Genomic DNA, 25517 nt, shown 5'->3' with positions numbered 1-25517 from the left:
CTCTCTCTCTCTCTCTCTCTCTCTCTCTCTCTCTCTCTCTCTCTCTCTCTCTCTCTGGTGAAAGGCGTGCATGGGAGAGACTGAGCTGTAGCGATGTGGTATACAGGGGGCGACGTGCTGTCACTGAACTGAACCACGACATATGAAGCAGCCGGGGGAAACCACGGTAAGGCCTGTGGAAGTTTGGATGTCGATAGGGGGCTGTGGCTTCGGTGCACTGCACAATAACAGCTAGAGAATGGATGTGAGCGAACGAGGCCTCTGTACGTCCGCTCCTAGCGCAGCCTCGGTGATGCGGGCAACTGCGAACACGTATATATATATATATATATATATATATATATATATATATATATATATATATATATATATATATTGTGTATGTTTGTTTGTGTAGTGGTTGTGTGTATTTTTCGCAGGAAAAACAAACTTGGTCCCCTTCAATAACTCACATCTCGCACCCCGCTTTGTAGTTCACACCCTTCCCCCTTGCCCCACCCTCCTGTCTCTCTTTCTCCCTCTCTCTTTTTCTCTCTCTCTCTCGTCTTTTTTCTCTCTCTCTCTCGTTATTCATCTTCCCTTATATCTGCCATTCTCTATAAGCACCTGTTTCTCTTCCCTTATGAAATCTGCTGTCGCACACGCTTAGATATTTGTTTTTGGAGGGTGTTTGTGTACAGAGGGGGGACATGAGCATACTTATATAATGTCCTGGAACTATATCATCTTATATGATAACTATATATATATATATATATATATATATATATATATATATATATATATATATATATATATATATATATATATATATATATATATATATCCCTGGGATAGGGGAAAAAGAATACTTCCCACGTATTCCATGCGTGTCGTAGAAGGCGACTAAAAGGGAAGGGAGCGGGGGGCTGGAAATCCTCCCCTCTCATTTTTTTTTTTAATTTTCCAAAAGAAGGAACAGAGAGGGGGGCCAGTTGAGGATATTCCCTCAAAGGCCCAGTCCTCTGTTCTTAACGCTACCTCGCTAATGCGGGAAATGGCGAATAGTATGAAAGAAAGATATATATATATATATATATATATATATATATATATATATATATATATATATATATATATATATATATATATATATATATATATAATCTATCTCCCAAGTATAGAGTTAGAGTTTAGTGCACAGCGGATAAAGCTGATTTGGTTAGGTCAATGATAGCATAAATCGAGACGGTGTCTAAGGGCTTCCTCGCTTCAGTATAATGTCCTACTTTCACCCTAAATGCAGAGTTAAATGAAGAGCCTTTAAGACCGCTATATTTAGCCGAAGCTGTTGTGTCATCAAAGGCTCTTATACACACTGGTGTGACTAAAATGAGCTTCAAAGAGGAAGGCTGCTCTTTCATTGCGTGAAAATTGCTTATATAAACATATTCTGGGTTCAGAATGAATAGCATGTAATCTGAGCCGACCCCATCCCATGGTGGCAGGAGCTTCAGCATTGACCTGAAACACACACACACACACACACACACACACACACACACACACACACACACACACACACACACACACACACTACTTCTTCAGGATTTTCATTATCAACATTGGGTAAGCCCCAGCCTTCTTGAGTATGCAGGTGCTGCCAGCACCCTTCCTGCTGGGGGTCTACCTAACAGGTTTTAGATCTAAGGGAAAGTAAATGATAGCCATTCAGTTTGGGACAGTTTGGTGATATCTTTGCATTACTCTGTGTTGGCTTGTTCGTGTATACTAGTGAGTCCCCCTCTTGGCATTGCTCATGGATTGGATTCTGCCTCTCTAAGAAGGACATGTTATCAGCCAGTTTTCCATATTTTTTCTATCATTATCTGTGGAGTTGTACGTACATTTTTCACGTAGCTTCCAACCCCGAGTACATACTGGGATCTGATGAGCGGCTCAGACAGCCAATACGGAGTTTCATTGGATGATCATGTCTCCACTCCTCATCTTCTTCATTGAGGATCTTTGTAAGGACAGCCTGTGAGAGAGGCTACTGTTGCCATGTCCCAAAGGAGTGATGTAGAAATTCGTCTAATATCGTGGGGGATGTGTGACAAGCAATAGGAAGCTCTAGCGAAGTCTCAAGCTGCATCTGTCCGCATGTTCCTCCCGTCCTTGTGGGTATGCGAGTCGCCAGGATCCGTCAATGAGACAATGTCACCTCTACAGAGAGACGTCTTGGGGAATGTTATCCTCTCCCTTCCTCACTCCTCTTCCTGAGTATCCCTGCTGACCTCCGCTGCCTCCCTCCAAACACGGGAGTTGTATCAACGCGAGGCGTCTCGCTGCTCGAAGTCGGTGTCATATGAGCTCCCTCCTATGGTTGTGGCTAGACTTCCCCCTTCCTCCTTCTACCACTAACTAGCCAGAGTTGCCGGGCGTCATGGGAAGCCCAGCGTCTGACGTGAACCACAGGGGCTTCTACGGTGCTGCTAATTTTCAGCGGACGAACACAAGGCAGTGATTCCGTGTCAAAGTCCTTAAATACGCACATTCCATCTTCCTGCGGTTTATTTCAATACGGTATCTTGAGTCTGTTATGTGGAGTGGGGTAGACTATGGGGGAACATCCTGGAAGAGGCTTCATGTAGGCCAACATCCCCAGCCCGGCACGCCTCGTCCAGCCCTGGTGAGGCTCCATTCCCCACTGTTCCCATACTGCTCAGGCCCCTGGTGAGGCGCCAGTCCCCACTAGTCCCATGGTGTTCCTTCTCAGGCCCCTGGTGAGGCGCCAGTCCCCACTAGTCCCATACTGTCTCTTCTCAGGCCCCTGGTGAGGCACCAGTCTCCATTGGTTCCAAACTGTCCCTGTTCAGGCCCCAGGTTAGGCGCCAGTCCCCACTGGTCCCATACCGTCCTTGCTTAGGCCCCAGGTCAGGCACCAGTTCCCGCCGGTCCCATACCGTCCTTGCTTAGGCTCTTGGTGAAGCACCAGTCCCCACTGGTCCCTTTATGTCCCACCCAAGTTGTACGTTAAGAATCATATCTTTTGAGAACTGTGTAGTATACAAATACTGACAAAATTCTTATATAAACATGTTGACAGAATACAAGAATAGGAGCTGTAACTTCGTGTTCCAAATCATTGTTGACATGTATATGGTTATCCCTTCTGCAACACAAAAGATAAAATTCTGTTCAAGAATTTTCCATCCTTCAGGGTCACATACCATTCCCAGACTCTTAAAGACGTCGCGAGTCTTGACTCAGCATTAGTTGGGTTTCTTTATACCTTCTCCTCAGGAGAGTGAAATGTCACAAGCCATTCCCGAAGGCAGGCCCGACGAGGGAGTTCAACACACCCTCACCAGGCGGCGTCACCGTGTTTGTTGACAGAGGCATCCAAGCCCCGACCACTTAACGCTGAGTTATACTGTCCCCGAAGCCAACCTTCCTTCCCCAAGGCTCTGGCGACGTTACGAGGTGTTAGGAAACGGGTAAATTAAGTAAAATTCCCTCTATTCTGAAAATACGAAGAAACTACTCGTTTCCGACATATTTTTTCAGAAACTCGTTGGTTCTTGCACTGGGGAAATTTTCCTCGATATGAGCTTTCGGATATACATTGGCATTAGCTTGTGGCTTCGTTGCGGTAGTGTTTTCAATGATGATCGTGATTCCTCAACCGCTCAATCCTCTTCAGTGCCTGGGTAGAGGAGCTTTGATAGCCCTTGGCTCCAGACACGTCTTACGCACGACTCAGGGGAAGGCTAGAGGGTGACGGAGGATGACCCTGGTCACAGAGGTGCTGGGATATTGGTCTGCGGCACCCATATATCCCTGCATCATGGAGAGCCTAAACGCTACCTACTTGCTGCCGACCCAGCAACCAGCAACACACACACACACACACACACACACACACACACACACACACACACACACACACACACACACACACACACACACTTCCTGTTACTTTTTTTTAATCTGTTTGGACAACGAAAGCCCTCCAGGTTTTTCCATGGGGGGAAACACCTATTATAATCTGCCTTACGCACATATCCTCCGTAAAACATATAACAACCTATGTTGCGTACATATCTTTCGTAATACATGTCATTGAATCTGTCATACGTACATAGGAAACCCCCTTTCGTGAAAGGATGCTTAGATAGGGAGATTTTCAACTCTATACCTGCTGCCAGCCCGTATTTGTAGGTTCAAAGATCACATAACTATGGATAAATCTATCCTCATTGTGTTCCCAGACCGAACCCTATGTCCAGCCATTCCCTTAACCCCTCCCCCCCATGTGTGTACTTACCCCCCTGTGTGTGTGTACTTACCCCCCCCAGTGTGTGTACTTACCGTTCTCGTGATGGCCATCTCGTCCCTGGGGCAGGAGTTGGAGGGCGCGTTCCTCGGGTTCTTGTAGATCTTGCGGCCCTCCACCGACTCGTCGTCAGCTTGTAAGGCGAAGGAGAAGCCATGAGCTCTGCGTAGCGGCGGGCGAGGCGTCAGCTGGTGGACACCCCAGCCCTGACCCCAGCACTCTGCCAACAACAATGACAACACATCAGTCCTCAGCACACATCACCACAGGCTACACTACACTAAACACACTACACACACACATACACACACACTACACACACACTACACACACACACACACACACACTACACACACGAACACCATGACAATGGTGAGAAAATATGAGAGCAGGAATACGTTTCCTCCTTGAGGGATCCCTTACGCTAAGTGCTTGTGCCAAGTTTTTGGCGTGGAATACAAGTTCCCATCCTGAAATATATATAAGATGGTTACAGAAGTGAAGGATTATAGATACAGCGCTCGCTCAAACTTCATAGACACCACAGAGCGACAACATACAGGTTGAAGGTATTTTGAAGAAAGGGAGTGATTTTTAGGTGATTCCCGCAAGGGTGGAAATTTATAGGATATATATATATGTTACGAACATGTGTGTATGTGCCCACATGTTCGTATATATGTATGTGTGTGTCTTTGTGTATGGTGTTGCTGCTATTTCATGTTAGAACGAGGATTATTGTCTTCCTCTGCTATCGGCTCGGACCTCACTTCCCTGACCGAGCCATTAGTCTTGATAATCCTGTTTGAGACCAGATGGCGTCCAGTCCTACAGCACTTGGACTCTCATCCGAGGCGTCAGGTCAAGTTGTGAGGTCAGCCTACGGGGTATGTCATCCCGTACATCATCGTCGCTGTCATAACAACAGGAGGTTGAGCTTTAGGCAAGATGTGGGACGGACTTATGATCCTCCAACCAACCAGCAGTTTCACGGATAGCCCCTCCTCCAATCACAATTGGACCTTAGGCCCATAGCCAATCCAGGGTAGCATTGTAGGGTAACAGGGCGGACGCAAGTCGTTCCTACTTGTAATGAATACCTCTGACACCCGCTGAGCCTCGATTTTTCTTCTCTATCCCAGCGAGGTAAGTGGTTTTCCCTCTGTCCCATAGCCCGTAGCCCGAGTGAAGTGCGCGATGTAGACTCTACGGTGTCGTACTGCCTCTGTCATTTAATTTCGAGTGTCATAGAGTATTGTAACTTGTCATAGAAGTGTCCAACAATAAGTGTATCTTGAATCATGTTATCGAAGATAAATTGTCATTAAGGAAAGAGATCTCCTGGCTTGAAATCTTACCTGGAATGTTAAACTCATGTTCAGTGTTAACGTAAATGATTTGTGCCTGATTCATGTGTTTATTTTGTACTCTTTAGCTCTTTCATTATAAGTAGTTTTAATAAGTATAGAGTTCGTAACAATATATATATATATATATATATATATATATATATATATATATATATATATATATATATATATATATATATATATATATACACCTGATGGAGCAATATCCATCAGCGTCTCTAGCCTTGCTGAACAACCCATATTCACGGGAGAGAACACGTAAACTCCGGTAATTTAATTCAGACCGGAGGAGAGGCAGCAATGCGGCGATCGCAATTGATGTTCAGATTGAGTACATACAATCCCCGAATTCCCGACTGCCCCTTGTTGATGCAGGCAGTGACACCATCTGCAATCGCAGACACACATGTTGATGATTCACTGAGAGGTACTGGGAGGGAGAGGGTGAAGGACCATTACTGATGTGGGTCTAAATATAACAGATCTGAAAGATACGTAGTCAGGAATATAGCAAAACCAGTGAGGCAAAGATGAAGAAAATGGGCATTCTGTGTTCGGGTGACATTATACTGAATGATTATTGTAAAGGTGAGATTTGGGAATATTGGTTAGGAGAAAGTCCTTTAACCAGACACACTCGGGCGAGGTTAGTGGTCCACTGGCTACGGATGGTGAAGCAGGAGATGAGAGGTGACAGAGAGTGAAGCTGGTGTTCGCTGGTGATGGATTGGTGAAGCAGATGCCCAGCGGTGACAGTTGGTGAGGCAGATATTCACTGGCGAGAGATGGCGAAGTAGATATATTCAGTGGCGAGAGATGGCGAAATAGATATATTCAGTGGCGAGAGAAGATGAAGCAGATATATTCAACGGCGAGAGATGGCGAAGCAGATATATTTAGTGGCGAGAGATGGTGAAGCAGATATATTCAGTGGTGACAGATGGTGACGCAGATATATTCATTGGCGACAGATGGTGAAACACATATTCAGTGACGATAGATGGGGAAGCAGATATTCAGTGACGACAGATGGGGAAGCAGATATTCAGTGACGACAGATGGGGAAGCAGATATTCAGTGACAACAGATGGGGAAACAGATATTCAGTGACGACAGATGATGAAGCAGATATTCAGTTGCGACAGATGGGGATGCAAATATTTACCCCTTTATATAATTCGAAGACACTACATAGATAGCCACAGGGATACTTCTGATAGACGTTTGGGTTGAGGCGAGATGGCGAGACGTGTGAATATCGAAGCGTCTGTGTGAATATCTAAGCGTCTGTGTGAATAGCTAAGCGTCTGTGTGAATATCTAAGCGTCTGTGTGGATATCTAAGCGTCTGTGTGAATATTTAAGCGCGTCTGTGTGAATATCTAACAATGAAAAATAGCCTCAGCCATGGTGTGGATGTGAATATCCAAAAGCAGGTATGACGAATCGTAAATTCACTGTGAAAGAAAACGGGGAAAAAGAGAGAGAGAGAGAGAGAAAATTGGGAGTGATATCCGAGGGCGGGAGGGTAGGCAGGCAGTGAGGGGACGCCATTTGTCAAGTGAATTAGCAAGAGGTGAAGACAGGTGAAGTCCCGGAGTGATGTATGGTCCCGGGCGCCGGCCCGGCAGATGACACAGGCAGGCCAGGGGGCAGAGAGAGAGAGAGAGAGAGAGAGAGAGAGAGAGAGAGAGAGAGAGAGAGAGAGAGAGAGAGAGAGAGAGAGAGAGAGGCAGAGAGACAGAGATTCACATCAAGAAATTCATTGTTGCCTTTTATGAAATACCGATGGAAGAGGTTATGAACCCTCTCTATAGACGAAGACAATTGAAACCATGGGCCAGGTTCGCATAGGTTCGAGTCCTGGTCGTGGTACCGGTAGCTGGTCCACACTTCTTAACCCAGCTGTTCATCCTCCTATAGGGGCTAGTCGGTATATATATATATATATATATATATATATATATATATATATATATATATATATATATATATATATATATATATATATATATATATATATAATAGCGTTAATGAGATGGCCTTGATTAGTGCATTCAGTTGCGCGTGCTGTCTCGACGAACGAAAATAAGGTCATAACGTTAAGAATACTTAAGGATTTGTTTTTGTGGTTCGTTCAATGGCGTTTTGATTGCTGCCCTTGGTGGACGCTGGACTGGAGCGTTGGGATTTCCAGTACCCGGGAACTGGAGTGTATGCGTCGTCAGTACCCATGGTGGACTAGGGTGAAGGGGGTAGGTTCCCAGTACTCGAAGACTGAAGTGGAAGGGTTTTCTGTCTTCATCGGGGACTTGAGTCTGGGAGTCCACGGTACCGGAGTGGAGTATTGGGGGTTTCAGTACCCGGGGACTGGAATACGAGAGTCCACAGCACCTTGGGGACTGCAGTCCAGGAGAGCGACGACCACAGTACCTAGGGACTAGGGTGCAAGTGGGCCTCGCACGAACTATAGTGTGGTTCAGTTTCAACGAACATAGAGGTGGTGGCGCGGCGGAGGAGGAGGATGGAGGAGGAGGTTAACAATAGCGAGTGTTGTTGCCGAGGGTTCGAGCCACGAGTAAGCAGGCCACTTGCCCGGCCGAGCTCCACCTCTCCCCTTTATAGCCCAACCCTGGTGATGTAATGCCTCTTTTGTGATCTCACTGCCAGCTTACACATGCATATATATATATATATATATATATATATATATATATATATATATATATATATATATATATATATATATATAATTCCTGGGGATAGGGGAGAAAGAATACTTCCCACATATTCCCTGCGTGTCGTAGAAGGCGACTAATAGGGAAGGGAGCTGGAGGCTGGAAATCCTCCCCTCTAATTATTTAATTCTCCGAAAGAAGGAACAGATTCCCTCTAAGGCTCAGTTCTCTTTTCTTGACGCTACCCTGCTAACGCGGGAAATTGCGAGTATGTAGGGGAAAAATACATATATATATATATATATATATATATATATATATATATATATATATATATATATATATATATATCGATAGATGGATAGACAGATATAACGTGTGTGTCATTAATATGATGAAATAGTCATTTGCACGGCATACTGAGCTGTACCTCATATCTCTTTCCTCTTGGAAAACGTATCCGTCATAATGTTTGTCAAATATTCAAGAAAGCAGAATTAAACTGTGTTGCACTCTCACCAGAGGCAAGCAAATCCCCAAGTCTGCCTCTCATCACTGAGCGACTGTATGGATTTGTTTGCCCGATGCAGCGAGGCATTAAGATATACATATACTGCCTGTTTGCAATCCCACGTGATGAATATACGTGTAAAACAAGTCCCAGGTATTATCGTCCGGCGGAGGACACAGTCACTATAACACCAACGGCACATCCAGCAAACTTCACCCAACTAACATGTGTATCACTAACCACATCCATCTCCCTCCATCCCTCCCTCCTTCAACACCCCCTTCCCCTGCACTAAGAATCACCACCACCACCTTCACCACCACCTTCACCACCACCTTCACCACCACCTTCACCACCACATCATCACCACCAACTACTACCGTTATTATACCACCACCTACAGGAGAATCCTGTCGGTCTTTTACTCCATTTGTCCAAGGATCAGACTCAAGTATATGCAAACGTGTGTATATATATATATATATATATATATATATATATATATATATATATATATATATATATATATATATATATATATATATATATATAGCGTCCTAGCTACGTCTCTTCGTTATGTATCAACTGACTTTGATATTACTTTCTTGTGTGTCCCCTGATGATGGGATTATTACACGAAAGTGCACTTGGGAACTTATGGACTCAGGAATATACTTGATCACGCGCAAAATTGTGATCCTTTCTTATATATATATATATATATATATATATATATATATATATATATATATCCCTGGGGATAGGGGAGAAAGAATACTTCCCACGTATTCCCTGCGTGTCGTAGAAGGCGACTAAAAGGGGAGGGAGCGGGAGGCTGGAAATCCTCCCCTCTCGTTTTTTTTTTTAATTATCCAAAAGAAGGAACAGAGAAGGAGGCCAGGTGAGGATATTCCCTCAGAGGCCTAGTCCTCTGTTCATAACGCTACCTTGCTAACGCGGGAAATGGCGAATAGTTTGAAAGAAATATATATATATATATATATATATATATATATATATATATATATATATATATATATATATATATATATATATATATATATACACACGCACTCACACACAAACCTTCAGCTATTCTGAATATCCTGTCAGTAAAGAAACAGTTTTGAGGGTGGGTGTCGCTGGGACGGGGAGGCGCGGGACTTGGGCAACATGTGGGACAGAGACCTTGGTATGTGCTACACGCCCGCCCCCGTCCCCAGCGGAATATTAAAATCCAGGGAAACAGCGACGGTAAAAAGAAAAAAAAAAGAATGTACTTTTGTGCCCAAGGAAGCAGAGAGACAGAGAGAGAGACACGGGCATTCCTGGTGTGTGGCACGTCCCTCATATGAATACCTGAGCCAGGAAGGGGAAACGATGCAATTTGAAGTGGGGGACGGCTCAAACGTCCCATTTTTGCCGAATGTATACGTGGAAATCAGAGAACGAAGTAAGGGGAAGGAAGATAAACACGTACGCCTTCAACGAAGTAAGGGGGACGATAAACGCGTACGCAGGAAGGCGCAAAGTTCTATCTCCCATTAGAGGGGGAGCGAAAAAAAGAAAAAAGAAAAAGACATTCTTAGGAGCTGGTAAAAGTTTTCTAATACTGTTATTAAGGGGGTTGGAAGTTTGTATTATGGGATTTGTTGGTGAAACTGTAATGTGTGTGTGATCACCAGCAGGCCCGAGACGCTGGGACGGTCGCATGTGGATCAAACTGAAGGTATGAGGCCATTCACCCCCACTACTGCGAGTCCTAGTTGACGAGTGAAGTGGAGCTGACTTTCCCTACACTTCCAGGGGCGAGGATTAGGGGGAGGACATACTCTGTCTCTATGCCTCCACACACCTGGGGTGAGGGCTGCGACGGGACATCCTCGGCCTCTTCTTCCACACTCCTGGGGTGAAGGCTGGGATGGGACATCCTATACCTCTCTTCCTCCACACTCCTGTGATGAGGGCTGGGATGGGACATCCTCAGCCTCACTCCCCCACACTCCTGGGGTGAGGGATGGGACGAGACACTCTCGCTCTCCCTACCTAAGGTCGTTGGTAGAGCTGAAGGCATAAGGGGAAGCAGAATTAAAGGCTAGAAACGATCAAAGATTAGACTCCTCCTCGAGGTGTTTATAGCACCCCTTTCCCTGAAGATCATTATGGGTGTACAGTATGAGCCAGAGGCCTTAGAAATATGCAAAACTGAGGCGACGTAGTGCAAGGGGAGAATATATCATGCCTATTGAGGCCCCGTTGTTGATGGTCAGTTAACCTGGACAGATTCTCAAGACCGTGTGTGCTGACGAAGCACGTCAGAATGTACTGCTTCACTCAGCATCCAGTGGACGGAGTTGATACGAAAGGCAAGGCTACCCCCTCGTCCAGAGGAAACAGAAACTACTATTGTCACGACCCCAAGGGTTGATCGCAACGGGTACTTCAGACAAATCCCTCAAAGAATGCCAATGGCTGTTTATTATGATCCAGGTTTATTTAAAGGGATGTCGTATCGGGGTAGACGAACTACCACTGTATCACTTCCTACGAATCATCGTCGCTTCAGAACTAAGAACATTGTTTCAAACTTCATACTAACACTGAACTATACATCTAGTGTTAGAGGACACTCAGGATACAGAATACAGTTTGGTAACATAAAGAAATACATAATATGAAAACGTAGTTGACATTATGACAACAAAACATAGTAAGAGGTTCGAAGCTCCGGATCCTTCCACCAGGGCTAACAGACGCCACGAGCCGGGAAAAACCTAGAGGGAGACATAAGCCAAACGAGATGATACTGACAGCCCGAGCGGTGAGGGCAGCAGAACCTTCAGGGACAATCGCAAGGACGTAAAGAAAGACCCACCTCCAAACAAGATCCGACACATAGTAATACACAAGGAGTTACCTGCAGGTGTCGTGCCCGCTAGCGAGATATACCAGACAGCTATGGCGAGTTCAGTTCTCATTCAACATGGCCGAAGAACTACAGATGACTTCCACTACTGGAAAGGCGGCTAAGTATTGTACTCAAATACTTACCAGCCAATGTTCACCTTCTAAGGAACCTAATGAGACAATTATTGTTATTTCTTGATATGAGAGTCAGATAAGCGAGATGCGTATCGAAAAAAACCTGGGAATGTTGACTGACTCCATGATACGAAACTAAAGATATTGACGTCTCTTTTGATAGAGTAAGTGGCCAGGAATTGACATCACATGGCCATAGGAGCCAGGGCCACTGTGCACTGCCCAGGGAGAGGCTGAGCATCCTCGACCTCCCTTGCTGATTAGCGTCTCAGTACAGTATTAAAAGACAAAGAATGGCCACTTCACAAGCTGGACTTGGACCATGTGAGAGTTTGGCCGTGCCTTCACGGCCTCTTCTTGTCATCCTTGGGAGAGGCATTTACCATTACTAAACGCTAGTACATTTAGCTTTATATATGAACCCACACAGTACGTATATAAATGATAGATAACATGTCCATGTCCTTAGATAATGCAGAACAGCGGCAGTAGATGATGCACGCTGGCGACTAGATCGTTGGCTGAACACCAGCCCAGATATCACAAGAATCCTGTGGCTACCAGAGGAACCGACGAGACACAGTCCAGACCAAGAGTCTACCAGGTACCGCACGACGCTACCCTCCCTCGTCAACCACCAACATGACCTCCACCATACTACACGACTCGACCCCAAGAAATTCGACATTGAAGCTACAGAGTATTCAGTAACTACACCCAGGAACGTACACAAAAGGGCCCCAAACAAACAGCCAGCACCAGCGCCAAGCACTTACCACAGTTCACTGATCATTGTTTAACTTTATAACCCCTTGATCGTCTGTGGGACGCTGGGGGTTCCTCGAACTTCGGAATGAAGCTCGACTTATGACTTTGGTAAGTCCACCAGAAAGTCTCCTCAAGTCTGTATTTCGCAAATTTATGTTCTTGTCCAGACTCATCCAGTCAGCTTGGCTTTCTCAAAAAATGTATATAATGACAGTATTCTTCATCTGGACTGTTTGGTCAGCTGCCACAGAGGACACAAGTGTTATAGCTGACGTTGAAGATAACGTCCCTAACTCCCTCGTCCAGCCTGTCATACTGACTAGGGGCACTGGAAGACGTCGGTGTCCATGTGAGCCTCTGGTCCAGCTGGACTCACGTGATACTAGGACGAACTTTATGGAAACAAAAATGCGCTTAACACTGGTGACGATACAGGACTTCGTCTTGTCATTTATCTGATCCAGATCCTGTTCTTAACAACGTGCTTACCCTTGACCCGTGGAGGGACCTAGCCTAGAGCCCAAAGGGTCGGGTAATATCCTTCGTTGGCCTAGGTTCTCCTCTACCGAACTCTTGTGGTCTGTAGAAGGAGGCACCAGGGGCCTATATAGATACCCCAGACTGGGGCCACGGGGCCTCAGCTGACGACTGACACCCCTTAAGATCCTGGACCTTGGCGGACAGCCTGAGTTGGGTGACCCCTATCTCTTAGTAAACAGACCACCGTGGGAGGAGTTCTTCTTTTGTTTGATGAAGGATTCCGCTCCAGCAGCAGGTCCTCAGGAACGCTATACTTCCGTGTCCCTTCTCTGTTATCATACATCCCCCCCTGAGAAGACAACATGAGTTATGATATCCTTTGCTGGACATAGTCTCAGCTAAAGCTATGATTGTCTGGCTTCATCCTGCCTAATGAGCTCAAAGTTCCTTACTGTGTCCCAGCAGTCCATCAGGATTTTGTATACACGATCTTCAGACCTTTCTACTGATGGCACCTCTGCTTCATCTGGTGCCGAAAAAGGTTCTGTCGTGCTCTCTTCCATTTGACCGTTTTTGTTCTCTCTATATACTCTAATTGTGTTCATTTCTGTTGAATCAACACTGCTAGTATATAAACCTGACTCCTCACGTTGTTTCTCCTGTGCCTTTCAGCCGATCTGGTCTTACGAATTTCAAGGAACTGCTTGGTATGGACAAGTCATACCTCAGTCTCGACTGAGAAACTGAGGTGTTTTTGTCAGGTTGTTTCTTCATCCTCTTTCCTCATATAGTTTGTGAAAGTCTATGGTATCCATCCTCTCCCCTCAGCACAGCTCCTGCGTTTCCTGTGCATTTTCACTGTCTTCCATCACAGTTTTCTTTAGAAATTCTAAGGGTCCCGCCGACAGTTCATCCTCTAATAACGATAATGTGTGTGTGTGTGTGTGTGTGTGTGTGTGTGTGTATTTACTTATTATACTTTGTCGCTGTCTCCCGCGTTAGCGAGGTAATGCAAGGAAACAGACGAAAGAATGGACCAAGCCACCCACATACAGTACACATGTATATATATAAACGCCCACACACGCACATATACAGCATACCTTTACATTTCAATGTATACATACATATACATACACAGATATATACATATTTACTCATGTACATACTCATACGTGCTGCCTTCATCCATTCTTGCCGCCACCCCGCCACACATGAAATGGCACCCCCCTCCCCCCGCTTGCGCGCGAGGTAGCGCTCGGAAAAGACAACAAAGGCCACATTCGTTCACACTCAGTCTCTAGCTGTCATGTATAATGCACCGAAACCACAGCTCCCTTTCCACATCCAGGCCCCACAAAGCTTTCCATGGTTTACCCCAGACACTTCACATGCCCTGGCTCAATCCATTGACAGCACGTGCATAAAGGCACCTAACTCTGTGTTTGATCTGGGTACAGCTAAACTCCTTCACATTTCTCCTAATGTGGTGATCTGTTGACGGACTGGATGCTCTGTCAATGGCTATGCCTGTCTTACGCTTGGATCCACATACGTTGCTTCTTGTGTGTGTGTGTGTGTGTGTGTGTGTGTGTGTGTGTGTGAGTGTGTGTGTGTGTGTGTGTGTGTGTGTGTGTGTGTGTGTGTGTGTGTGCTTACTTGTTTATACTCTAGAGGCCCTAGGAATTGACCTTTCTCTATTATCACCTACATTAGAGGCCCCCAGTAATTGACCTTTCTCTATTATCACCTGCATATTCTAAACTTCTTAATGGTGTCCACGTTCACTACCTCATAACTCAATCAATTTCATTCATCCATTATTCTTATACTATCAGATCATTTCTCGATTTCCTCCCTAACAAGTCTCTTGCTTCAGTTCATGTCATGGCCTCTGGTTCTTCTCTTGCTCCCTCTGTCGGAGAACTGGTCAGCGTCTACGTTTCTTCCAGCTTAGACTGTTTCCATGACGCATATATGGGAAGGGAAAAGACCACCTTTCATTCTATTGAAGACGCTAATCAAATCAACACAAGCGTTAAGGGGATTCTGACAGGTGACAAGAAGAATGTCTTAGAGCACAAATGATTCCCTCTCGGCCAGCGAGGCCGAATGTGTTTGCACTGCGTGTGAACTGAATCCATAATGATGATTACAGCTCGAGTCGAGAGTTTGTGCTGAGTTAGGGCGAGTTGCTGAGAGTTGTGTGTGTGTGTGTGTGTGTGTGTGTGTGTGTGTGTGTGTGTCCGCACGCCTTGTACACACACCACCATTCTGTGGTCCGACAGGCCTGGGTACCTCCGAACAATCAGGCCTCGGCAGAGGATAAGGAGAAGGGGAAGACGAAGACGCAAAGAGAGAGGGAATGATGAGGAACACTCACACTGAGGTGGGGAAATGTACTTAGGGTTTTCCTCTGCCCCTTATTAGTGTATTTTTTTCCTTTCTTCGTTGCCCAGAACATAGGTCCAGGCTGTAGGAGAAATTGTATACAAGTCATCCTTTTAGTTATGCATACACTTCCAATCCTGGTGTGTCTGCTGCACCTGTTCTTCCCTGCCTACACTCTCCTGTTTATTCGTAAACCCTTGACTCTCTTACATTCTCACAGCTCCTCTTTCGTCAACACCTTCTGCATTCCCTTACACTCCTTTTTTTAACCTTACTACACTCAATTATTCATTTTTTCAGCAGTCCCTCAACTTTCTGTACACCTTCTCTATTCTAGTTACACTCTACACTCCATTTTTTCTAAACTCCCTTGATTTTCTCTTTTTTTTTTACGTTCCCTCCAGTAGAATATTCCTTGGCTTCTGTCACAGCTTCACGTCTTCTTACACTCTATTTACTCATGCTGACTTCCCCCGCACCATATCTACGTCATCTATCTCGGGGCTTACACTGCTTACGTTATCTTGTATCTTTCACGGCATTTTTAGTCTTTGCGTAACTCTTATGTTAGCTGAGACGGCACGGGCAACTGAGGCCCTAATTAAGACCATCCCATTGGCTTTGTATGTATGTATATATACATATACCCTAGCCACAGTGTCGTCTCTCCTCCTCACTGCGAGATAATCAACCATCGGTGCACGGCCCTCACCACACGCTTTGCGACCGCCTGGTTATGTCCTCGTAGAACTTTGGACTCTCTCTCTCTCTCTCTCTCTCTCTCTCTCTCTCTCTCTCTCTCTCTCTCTCTCTCTCTCTCTCTCTCTCTCTCTCTCTCTCTCTCGTAGCCTCTTCTCAAACACTCCTCTTCTCCCTCAGTAGCCCCGGGTCTATTTTCTTGTTTTAGTACCATTATTACACACTCCGTTTCTAGTCTTCCTCAGTTCCATGTTCACGTGCAGCAGCAGCAGAAGCGGTAACGGTACTAGTACAGAGAGAGAGAGAGAGAGAGAGAGAGAGAGAGAGAGAGAGAGAGAGAGAGAGAGAGACAGAGAGAGAGAGAGAGAGAGAAATGCCGTGTGCTCAGTGGTGAGGGGCGCGTGTGTGCATAGCGAGTGCCAGGGCATCAATACACTCAATGATAGCCTGACAGAGCCACCGCCCGCCCGGGCCAAACCCACCTCCTGAAGTCAATATGTGGCAAATGTTTGCCATCTCGCTCACCATCACAGAAAACCCCCCCCCCCCTCGCTAACCGCCACAGGAGAGGGAGAGGGTCGCTCACCGTCACAGGAGTGGGGGAGGGAAGGTCGCTCACCGCCACAGAAGGGCTCCCTGTGTCAATATCGGGGAAGACGTCCTAGCTCGGGAGGCGACGAATTACAGAGCGACAAGTATTGTCGGGCATTGACAAAGTCGATCGCTGGGTCTTTTCGCGAGGCATGTGTGTGGTTCACCGGCCGTGTTAGGTGGGGGTTCGTTCGCTGGGAGTGTGGTGGAACCTCTTTGCCTTTATAAAGGTCTGGTTCTGTGAGGGTTCACCGCCAGTATGTTGGACTGTGTGTGGTTCACCATCAGTATGTTGCACCTTGTGTGGTTCACTGCCAGTATGTTGGACCGTGTGTGGTTCACCGTCAGTATGTTGATCCATGTGTGGTTCACTCTCAGTATGTTGGACCGTGTGTGGTTCACCGTCAGTATGTTGATCCATGTGTGGTTCACTCTCAGTATTTTGGACCGTGTGTGGTTCACCGTCAGTATGCTGAACCGTGTGTGGTTCAGTGTCAGTATGTTGGACCGTGTGTGGTTCACCGCCAGTATGTTGGACCGTGTGTGGTTCACCGCCAGCATGTTGGACCGTATGTGGTTCATTGTCAGTATGTTGGACCGTGTGTGGTTCACTGTCAGTATGTTGAACCGTGTGTGGTTCCCCGCCAGTATGTTGGACCGTGTGTGGTTCACTTTCAGTATGTTGGACCGTGTGTGGTTCACCGCCAGTATGTTGGCGCGCGTGTGGTTCACTGTCAGTGTGTTGGACCGTGTGTGGTTCACTGTCAGTATGTTGGACCGTGTGTGGTTCACTGTCAGTATGTTGGACCGTGTGTGGTTCACTGTCAGTATGTTGAACCGTGTGTGGTTCACCGCCAGTATGTTGGACCGTGTGTGGTTCACTGTCAGTATGTTGGACCGTGTGTATTTCACTGTCAGTATGTTGGACCGTGTGGTTCACCGTCAGTATGTTGGACCGTGTGTGGTTCACCGTCAGTATGTTGGACCTTTTGTGGTTCACCGTCAGTATGTTGGACAGTGTGTGGCTCACTGCCAGTATGCTGGACCGTGTGTGGTTCAGTATCAGTATGTTGGACCGTGTGTGGTTCACTGTCAGTATATTGGACCGTGTATGGTTCACCGTCAGTATGTTGAACAGTGTGTGGTTCACTATCAGTATGTTGAACTATTTTTGGTTCACTGTACGTTGTACCGTGTGCAGTTCACTGTCAAAATAATGGACCATGAGTGGTTCACTGCCGGCATATTTTACCATGAGCGTAGCACAAACCAAACGGGCCTGTGGGACAGCGTCTTTGCCCACGTCTGGGACACCGACAAGCTGAAGTGGCGTATTGGTCCATCCGCAAGACGTCTGTGGTCCATTTGAGACATTGTTATGATCTGTGAGGAATCGAGTGATGATATTGGAAGGCGTTTATATCCATCTTCAGTACAGTGGCGGCATAAACCCACATACTTGGTCCGTGTATGATGGATGGAATGGAACAGACCGAGTGAGATAAGATGAGGGCACATAATGCTCTACACACACACACACACACACACACACACACACACACACACACACACACACACACTCACACAAAGAGGATATATGTGTCAGAGGTGGAGGGAACGAGGAGAAGTGGGAGACCAAATTGGGGGTGGAAGAATGGAGTGAAAAAGATTTTGAGCGATCGGGGCCTGAACATGAAGGAGGGTGAAAGGCGTGCAAGGAATACAGTGGGTTGGAACGATGAGGCATACCGGGGTCGACGTGCTGTCAATATATATATATATATATATATATATATATATATATATATATATATATATATATATATATATATATATATATATATATATGTATATATATACTTTCGTGTAATAATCACATCATCAGGGGAGACACAAGAGAGAAATATAAGTCAGTTGATATACATCGAAGAGACGAAGCTAGGAGCCATTTGGTAAACATGTGATTGTCCAAAACATACAACGAGCGTTCATAAACTTATCATTTTATGAATTTTATCAACAATAAAGTTATCTAATTTGTATAGACCATCACTAATATGAAGATTATAATTCTTTGTGTATTTAATATAGGAAAATTTAATGATATTTCTCTTGGTTATAGAGTTAGAGTTGATAACTGAGATGGCATTACTCCAGTCAATACAGTGATCATAGTTTTTAACGTGATTAAACTAGGCATTTGATTCTTGTCCCGTTCTTATACTATATTTATGTTGCTTAAGTCTAACAGAAAGATCCTTACCAGTCTGACCAACATAAAATTTATCACAATTTCCACGTCTCTTCGATGTACATCAACTGACTTTTATTTCTCTCTTGTGTCTCCCCTGATGATATGATTATTACACGAAAGTGCACTTGGGAACTTATCATGTTTCATCTTCCCCGTGGACTCATAGGAATATCTTGATCACGCGCAAAGCTGTGATCCTTTCCAATATATATATATATATATATATATATATATATATATATATATATATATATATATATATATGTGTGTGTGTGTGTGTGTGTGTGTGTGTGTGTGTGTGACCTCAGGTCACGTCCAAGCCTGGGAGTCTGTGGGCTGCCCCATGGGAACACCTCCACACCAGCGGACGACCGTCATCCAGGTCCCTCTCATCTTCACTGATGGACCCTCACAGTCCCTGCCAAGATCAGGCCCGCGTCCACCCCCTACGAACCAGCTCTGATGGCTGTTAAACACGTGTTAATCCCGGGGTTAAAGCGTGTTACACTGCCATTTAACACTGGATTATATGACCCTTGTTAGTCTCATGGGGTAATGCCAGCCTCCTGTGTATGTGTGTGTGTGTGTGTGTGTGTGTGTGTGTGTGTAGGTGAGTGAGCGTGTCTCGACCCCTCGTCATAAACTCTGGCAAGGACACACCCTAGAGTGCGCTGGGGGTAACGGCAGCTCAGCTGGTGATATAGCGTTTATTATCAGTCATTTGGGAACGCGAGGCGTCTCCCTTCTGCGGCGGCATCTGCCCTTCAGGGAAGCGTAATAAACACTGCCTCGTGTGTGTGTGTGTGTGTGTGTGTAAAGATAATAACAGTGAGGTACATCATTCCATGTGTTGACTGTCCTGTTGATGTAGGTAGTCTGCGTGACTGACACCACCTTACTGATCTACATTCTAAGTTCAGTCATGACTGATTGTCCCCTACAACCTTAATATATTTTCTAAATTATTTATTTTTTTTTATTCTTAGATATATTTTTCAATTTTCCTTTTCTTTATGGGGATTCTCAAGTCTCTGCAACTTCATTTGCCATTTCTGTAGCCTTGTGGCAAGTTTCCTTGTATGAACTTCTTCCCCTTGCTAACCTATCTGTTTTTGTTGGAAAAGGAGTTTACAGATTAGAAAAAATCCTTAAAGTTTATGTCTGTTTATCTGTCTGTCTGTCCCTTGCATCACTATCTTGTCTAAGTCTGGTCTAAGCCCAGCTCGCAGCTAAGTCTGTTCTTGTATATCGTCCACATCCATATCTCTGTTTCTTTACTTTATCCCTCCAAACCGCTGCATTTTCAGCCATCATGCACTGATTCTGAATAATCTACTCCTCAATGAACCTTCCAACATCCGATCCATCTGTGTGTCTCTCTCTCTCTTTGATGAACATAGTCTCTCGCACGGAGTTCTATGGTCCTTTCTGTGGCTTCGCTTGGTAAATTTCTGTGTGCCTCTTTGTTTCATTCGTGTCCCCTTCCCCCCCATACCTTTGATCCTTTGCGCCAGCCAGTCTGTACTCTCTCTCTCTCTCTCTCTCTCTCTCTCTCTCTCTCTCTCTCTCTCTCTCTCTCTCTCTCTCTCTCTCTCTCTCTCTCTCTCTCTCTCTCTCTCTCTCTCTCTCTCTAATCCTCAGCCCCAGGAATTATATTTTCCTAACCTCTGTTCTCCGTTCCCGTTGACAGCCTTTGCTCCCTCCCTCCCTCTCCCTCCCTCCCCTGCTATTCACCAGGCATTTCCTTTGATCTATTTAAAGGTCTCTCTCTGAAGGGACCTTCTTGACCTTTCCCTCCTTCCCATAACGAACACAAACTGTGGGTCTCTGCTTTTGAGGATTGTGGTTTTCTCTCCCACCTCCCTCTTCAAGCACTCTCAGTTCGTAAGCTTACAATGTCATCTAACTCGTCGATCACCTAAATTTCCCGATCCATTACTATTACTGATCGTGTCTTTCTCTTTTATTTACCCGCTGCTTCATCCTTCACTTCTACTGGAAACTCCCTTTTCTTTTTTCCCTTCATTCACTAAACCCTAGAAATCTTCCTTCATCCAGCATCCTCCTTCAAAATGATCTAGTAACTTGATTTTCTTTCAAAATCGTGTTAGTCACCCAGCTTCAGCACTGTCCCCTGAGAATTCCATAATCACGAGTCTTTCCGACGAAGTGTTGGTTAAAGAAAACCTTTACACAGAACTCCAGTCCAACACTTTTCTCTCAAAGTCTCTTCGACATGCTCAGAGGCGAGGATTTTGTACTATAAATAATGGAACTCATTTCGAGGTATTGAGTGGAGTGTTGTCAGGCGTTCGTCGAAATGTGGCTCAGTTACATCATTTAGAAATACGGGAACAGTATGCTTAATTAACAATCTTCCTCAAATGTTTTTTTTTCTCTCTTACGTAAACTTGAATTATCACACGAAATCCCAATTATGTTCTTGAGATCTTTATATGTTTTTGTTCATAGATTATCATTACCGCAGGAGCAATGTCTCCACTGAAAAATGCTTGGAGATCTCTATTAGAGAGCAAGATGGATCCTCCTCCTCCATCTAGGGCTCTCATTACACCGTAATATTCCCGAGTGAAATATCACCTCCGAGAAATATGACTTCCTAAGGCCCCTTTCGGTGTCTACTGGTCCACCCACCCAACCTCCTCACTTCTATCCCTGCGTCGTCGGCTCGTTGAAGGCCTAGTCCGTCTTTTTGTCTCTTCAGAAGGTCCAGAGGTTGAGGTACAGGCGAGGTACACACACACACACACACACACACACACACACACACACACACACACACACACAAGTGTAAAACACCCTCCCCTTGCTGTATAGATAGGTCATTACAGTTAGGTCATTACACACACACGCACACACACATACACACACCCTGCTGGGGGCCGCACTGCTTGACCCAGGAAACGCACAAAACTTGCATTGCGCTTCTAGGAAGAGGAAAAACGCGGTACATGTACCACTACTTTACCCTCGAGAGCAGGATCCCCCTGGCGGAGATTGAAAGAAGGAAAAGCATAAACAGTGAGGTTAATCTACAAGACCCGGAAGTTTGGAGGATAAGGAGAGGTGTTTGTGAGGACAGGCAGCCTGTACTCTTCTCACTCACTCTAATGAAGCTTAGCACACTGAATCAGTTCCCAAGTGCTCTTTCGTGTAATGATCACACCGTCAGCGGAGATACAAGAATGAGAACAGTTAGTTGAAATGCAGGGAAGAGGCGTAGCTAAGCCGCCATTGGGAAAAACGAGATTGTTTTCCAGTGGCGTCTTAGCTACGTCTCTTCCTTGTATATCAACTGACTACTCTACGTCTTCTATCTCATTCTTGTGTCTCCCATGACGTTGTGATCATTACATGAAAGTGCACTTGGGAACTTATAGCGTTTCATTTTCCCCGTGGTTATATGCATATACTAGATAACGCGCATCACTGTGACCTCTTGCAATATATATATATATATATATATATATATATATATATATATATATATATATATATATATATATATATATATATATATATATATATATATATATTGTGGAATTGCACGATTGTTGGTGGGTCAGCCCGGAGCAAGAGGCTAATAGGAACATGTTGGGTTCTCTTGTTTCATGGGTAGAACACCTTTCCACCAGGATTCGTCTGATGACCAGAGGATTCGCAATATAAATGCATAAAGTCGGGCCTTTTGGGGGTAGGTTTAAAATGACAGGGGAAACAATATATATATATATATTATATATATATATATATATATATATATATATATATATATATATATATATATATATATATATATATATATATATATATATATATCTTTTCTTTCTTTCATACTATTTGCCATTTCCCGCATTAGCAAGGTAGCGTTAAGAACAGAGGACTGGGCCTCTGAGGGAATACCCTCACCTGGCCCAATTCTCTGTTCCATCTTTTGGAAAATTAGAAAAAAAACGAGAGGGGAGGATTTCCAGCCCCCCCGCTCCCTCCCCTTTTAGTCGCCTTCTACGACACGCAGGGAATACGTGGGAAGTATTCTTTCTCCCCTATCCCCAGGGAATATATATATATATATATATATATATATATATATATATATATATATATATATATATATATATATATATATATATATATATATATATATATCTCTCTCTCTCTCTCTCTCTCTCTCTCTCTCTCTCTCTCTCTCTCTCTCTCTCTCTCTCTCTCTCTCTCTCTCTCTCTCTCTCTCCGCCTCTATTTTTGGACATATGAAAAAAAAAGAAAAATCAGAATTCCAAACGACGTTTTATTGCGGTGCAGCGCACGTCAGACTCCACACAACTAGACAGGTAATTTGGCCTCCCCGCCCTCTCTCCATTACTCTCCATTAATGATATATTACACCCGAAAATTCGTTGACATTTTGGGAATTAATAGGAAAAGTTTTTGGAGTGGAAGCCTTTTGACAGGGCCGCGTCCTGTAATACATCAGTTTGGCAGAGCGGAAAATAGAGGGGGGTAAGGGATTGTGGTCGTGTCTAGAGATGTGTGAATACGCGATAGAATTGTGTATGTAAACAATTCCATCCGCCCAACGGTACTAACAGGCACAGAAAACGTACTGCAAAGCGGAATTTCATCCTCCCAACGGTTGTAACACGAATAGGCACAGAAAACGTACTGCAAATCGGAATTCTCTTGCGAGATGAACACACCTTAGCCATCCATTGGCTGGCTATGGCCTTCGCTCCCCTCGCCACTCACAGTCTCCTGTGTTATGATCACCCTTGGCCTCCGACCACGGCGGTCATGTCTGTGTGGCTGTGCGTCCTCCTCTGTGTCTCCTTCAGTGGCGAATGACGTCATTCACAGACGCATAGCAAGGAAGCCATGGTGGCGTTCGGTCGACTATCTGTCCAGTCTGTCTGGCAGTCTGTTTATCACCCCTGTCTGTCTGCGGACACAGACGATATCAAATGGATCGTTCGAGTCTCAGGATGAAGTTAAGTGTCCATAAGAGTGATACACCGTCATCCCTTCGCCATACTGTGGCCCTGATTCAAATTTTACTTTAAAGAAATCGCAGCGTCAGTTTACACAACTAGGTTTATCGTTAAGTACGTCCTTCTTGCGTCGCGGTTTTTAATACGAGGTGGGGCGAGATGTAACGTCACCTCGAGATCACCACACTTCGTCTTTTCTCGTAAATACGTCACCGTTCTCGTTCGCTGAGTTGTATGCGACACCAGCTCCTCACGCCTGCCTGCCTGCTTGCCTCCCACTGCCACACGTATGTATACAAGAGGCAAAATGATTGATGGTGAGGCAGGAGGAAGGTGAAAAAACCCGTAGACTACCCAGAGACGCATCTGCACCGAAGAGTAAGTACGAGAGATGAGGAGAGTCCTGACATTTGCCATATACACGATGGTCACAGGGGCTCCGAGACAGATGGCACGCGTGAAAAATCGTCTGTGTTTGTTTACCAAAGCTGACGCATACCGCCGGAGGAGACGGCGTCATCCAAGGCTCACTGCGCGGGAAAAATGGCAAGAAACACAGCGCATTTGTACATCTCAAACGATTCCATCCAGACGGAGGGACAAAGTTCAGTTTACATACGATGCATAAAGTAATAGATACGACTGATTTCTCTCCACAGTAAGGCTGAATGCGGAGATAAAATTGTGAAAGACTATTATGGACACCAACTCAAATGACATGGCCAACTACTAGTTATGGATAGGCCTTTATTAAATGAGTTATATATATATATATATATATATATATATATATATATATATATATATATATATATATACAATAATGGTCAGTTATTCGTGTGAATCAGTTGGTAAGGGGCCTACTATGGGAGCAAAGTCAGCCTTAGGGTTGTGAACTAGAATAAGGAGATTCTGAACCAGATTTTCACGCTGATGAAGCTGGTGACAGTCTTTTTTTTTCACTTTCGTTCCTTTTTTTTTTGGGGGGGGGGGGTGATTCTTATTTTTCGAGCTACAGGCCCCTAATAATCTAACACGCTTACTACGCCGAAAATGGCGTGAAAATGAAGGAAAATGCAAAGTTACACACATACAAGAACGTTACATCTGTCTCTTTGTCAGGAATAACATTTAACCACACTCTTAGGCGGGTTGTCCGAGGTTATTGAATCTTTCAGTCCTCATACCCGAGAGGACGAGTTTAAGAAGATGTAATGGTCGGTATAAATGGAGAGGAATCAGACTACGCTACTGAGAGGGATTCACAGTGTGCAGATAATGAGTGTTCGCTCTGCCATGAAGTATGTTATTGGATATACCTGGCATGATGTATGCTACCGGGTATATCTGCAATGAAGTATGCCACCGGGTTTATTGGTCATGAAGTATGTTACTGGATGTATCTGT

At 44.9% G+C, this 25517-nt stretch overlaps 1 protein-coding gene across 1 annotated transcript in view; it reads right to left on the bottom strand.

Moving 5' to 3' along the window:
• The window catches only part of LOC139756943 (sushi, von Willebrand factor type A, EGF and pentraxin domain-containing protein 1-like), a 194148-nt gene that overhangs the window by 67460 nt on the left and 101171 nt on the right, over window positions 1-25517 (bottom strand). Inside the window, exon 2 of the mRNA XM_071676887.1 lies at window positions 4354-4538. Coding sequence (XP_071532988.1) covers window positions 4354-4538 — 185 coding nt within the window. The remainder of the gene's footprint in view (window positions 1-4353; window positions 4539-25517) is intronic.

This window comes from Panulirus ornatus, chromosome 23 (assembly GCF_036320965.1).
Source record: "Panulirus ornatus isolate Po-2019 chromosome 23, ASM3632096v1, whole genome shotgun sequence".
Taxonomy (NCBI): Eukaryota; Metazoa; Arthropoda; class Malacostraca; order Decapoda; family Palinuridae; genus Panulirus; species Panulirus ornatus.
The sequence above is the reverse complement of the archived record's forward strand: the minus strand, read 5'-3'. Positions and strand labels throughout refer to the sequence as shown.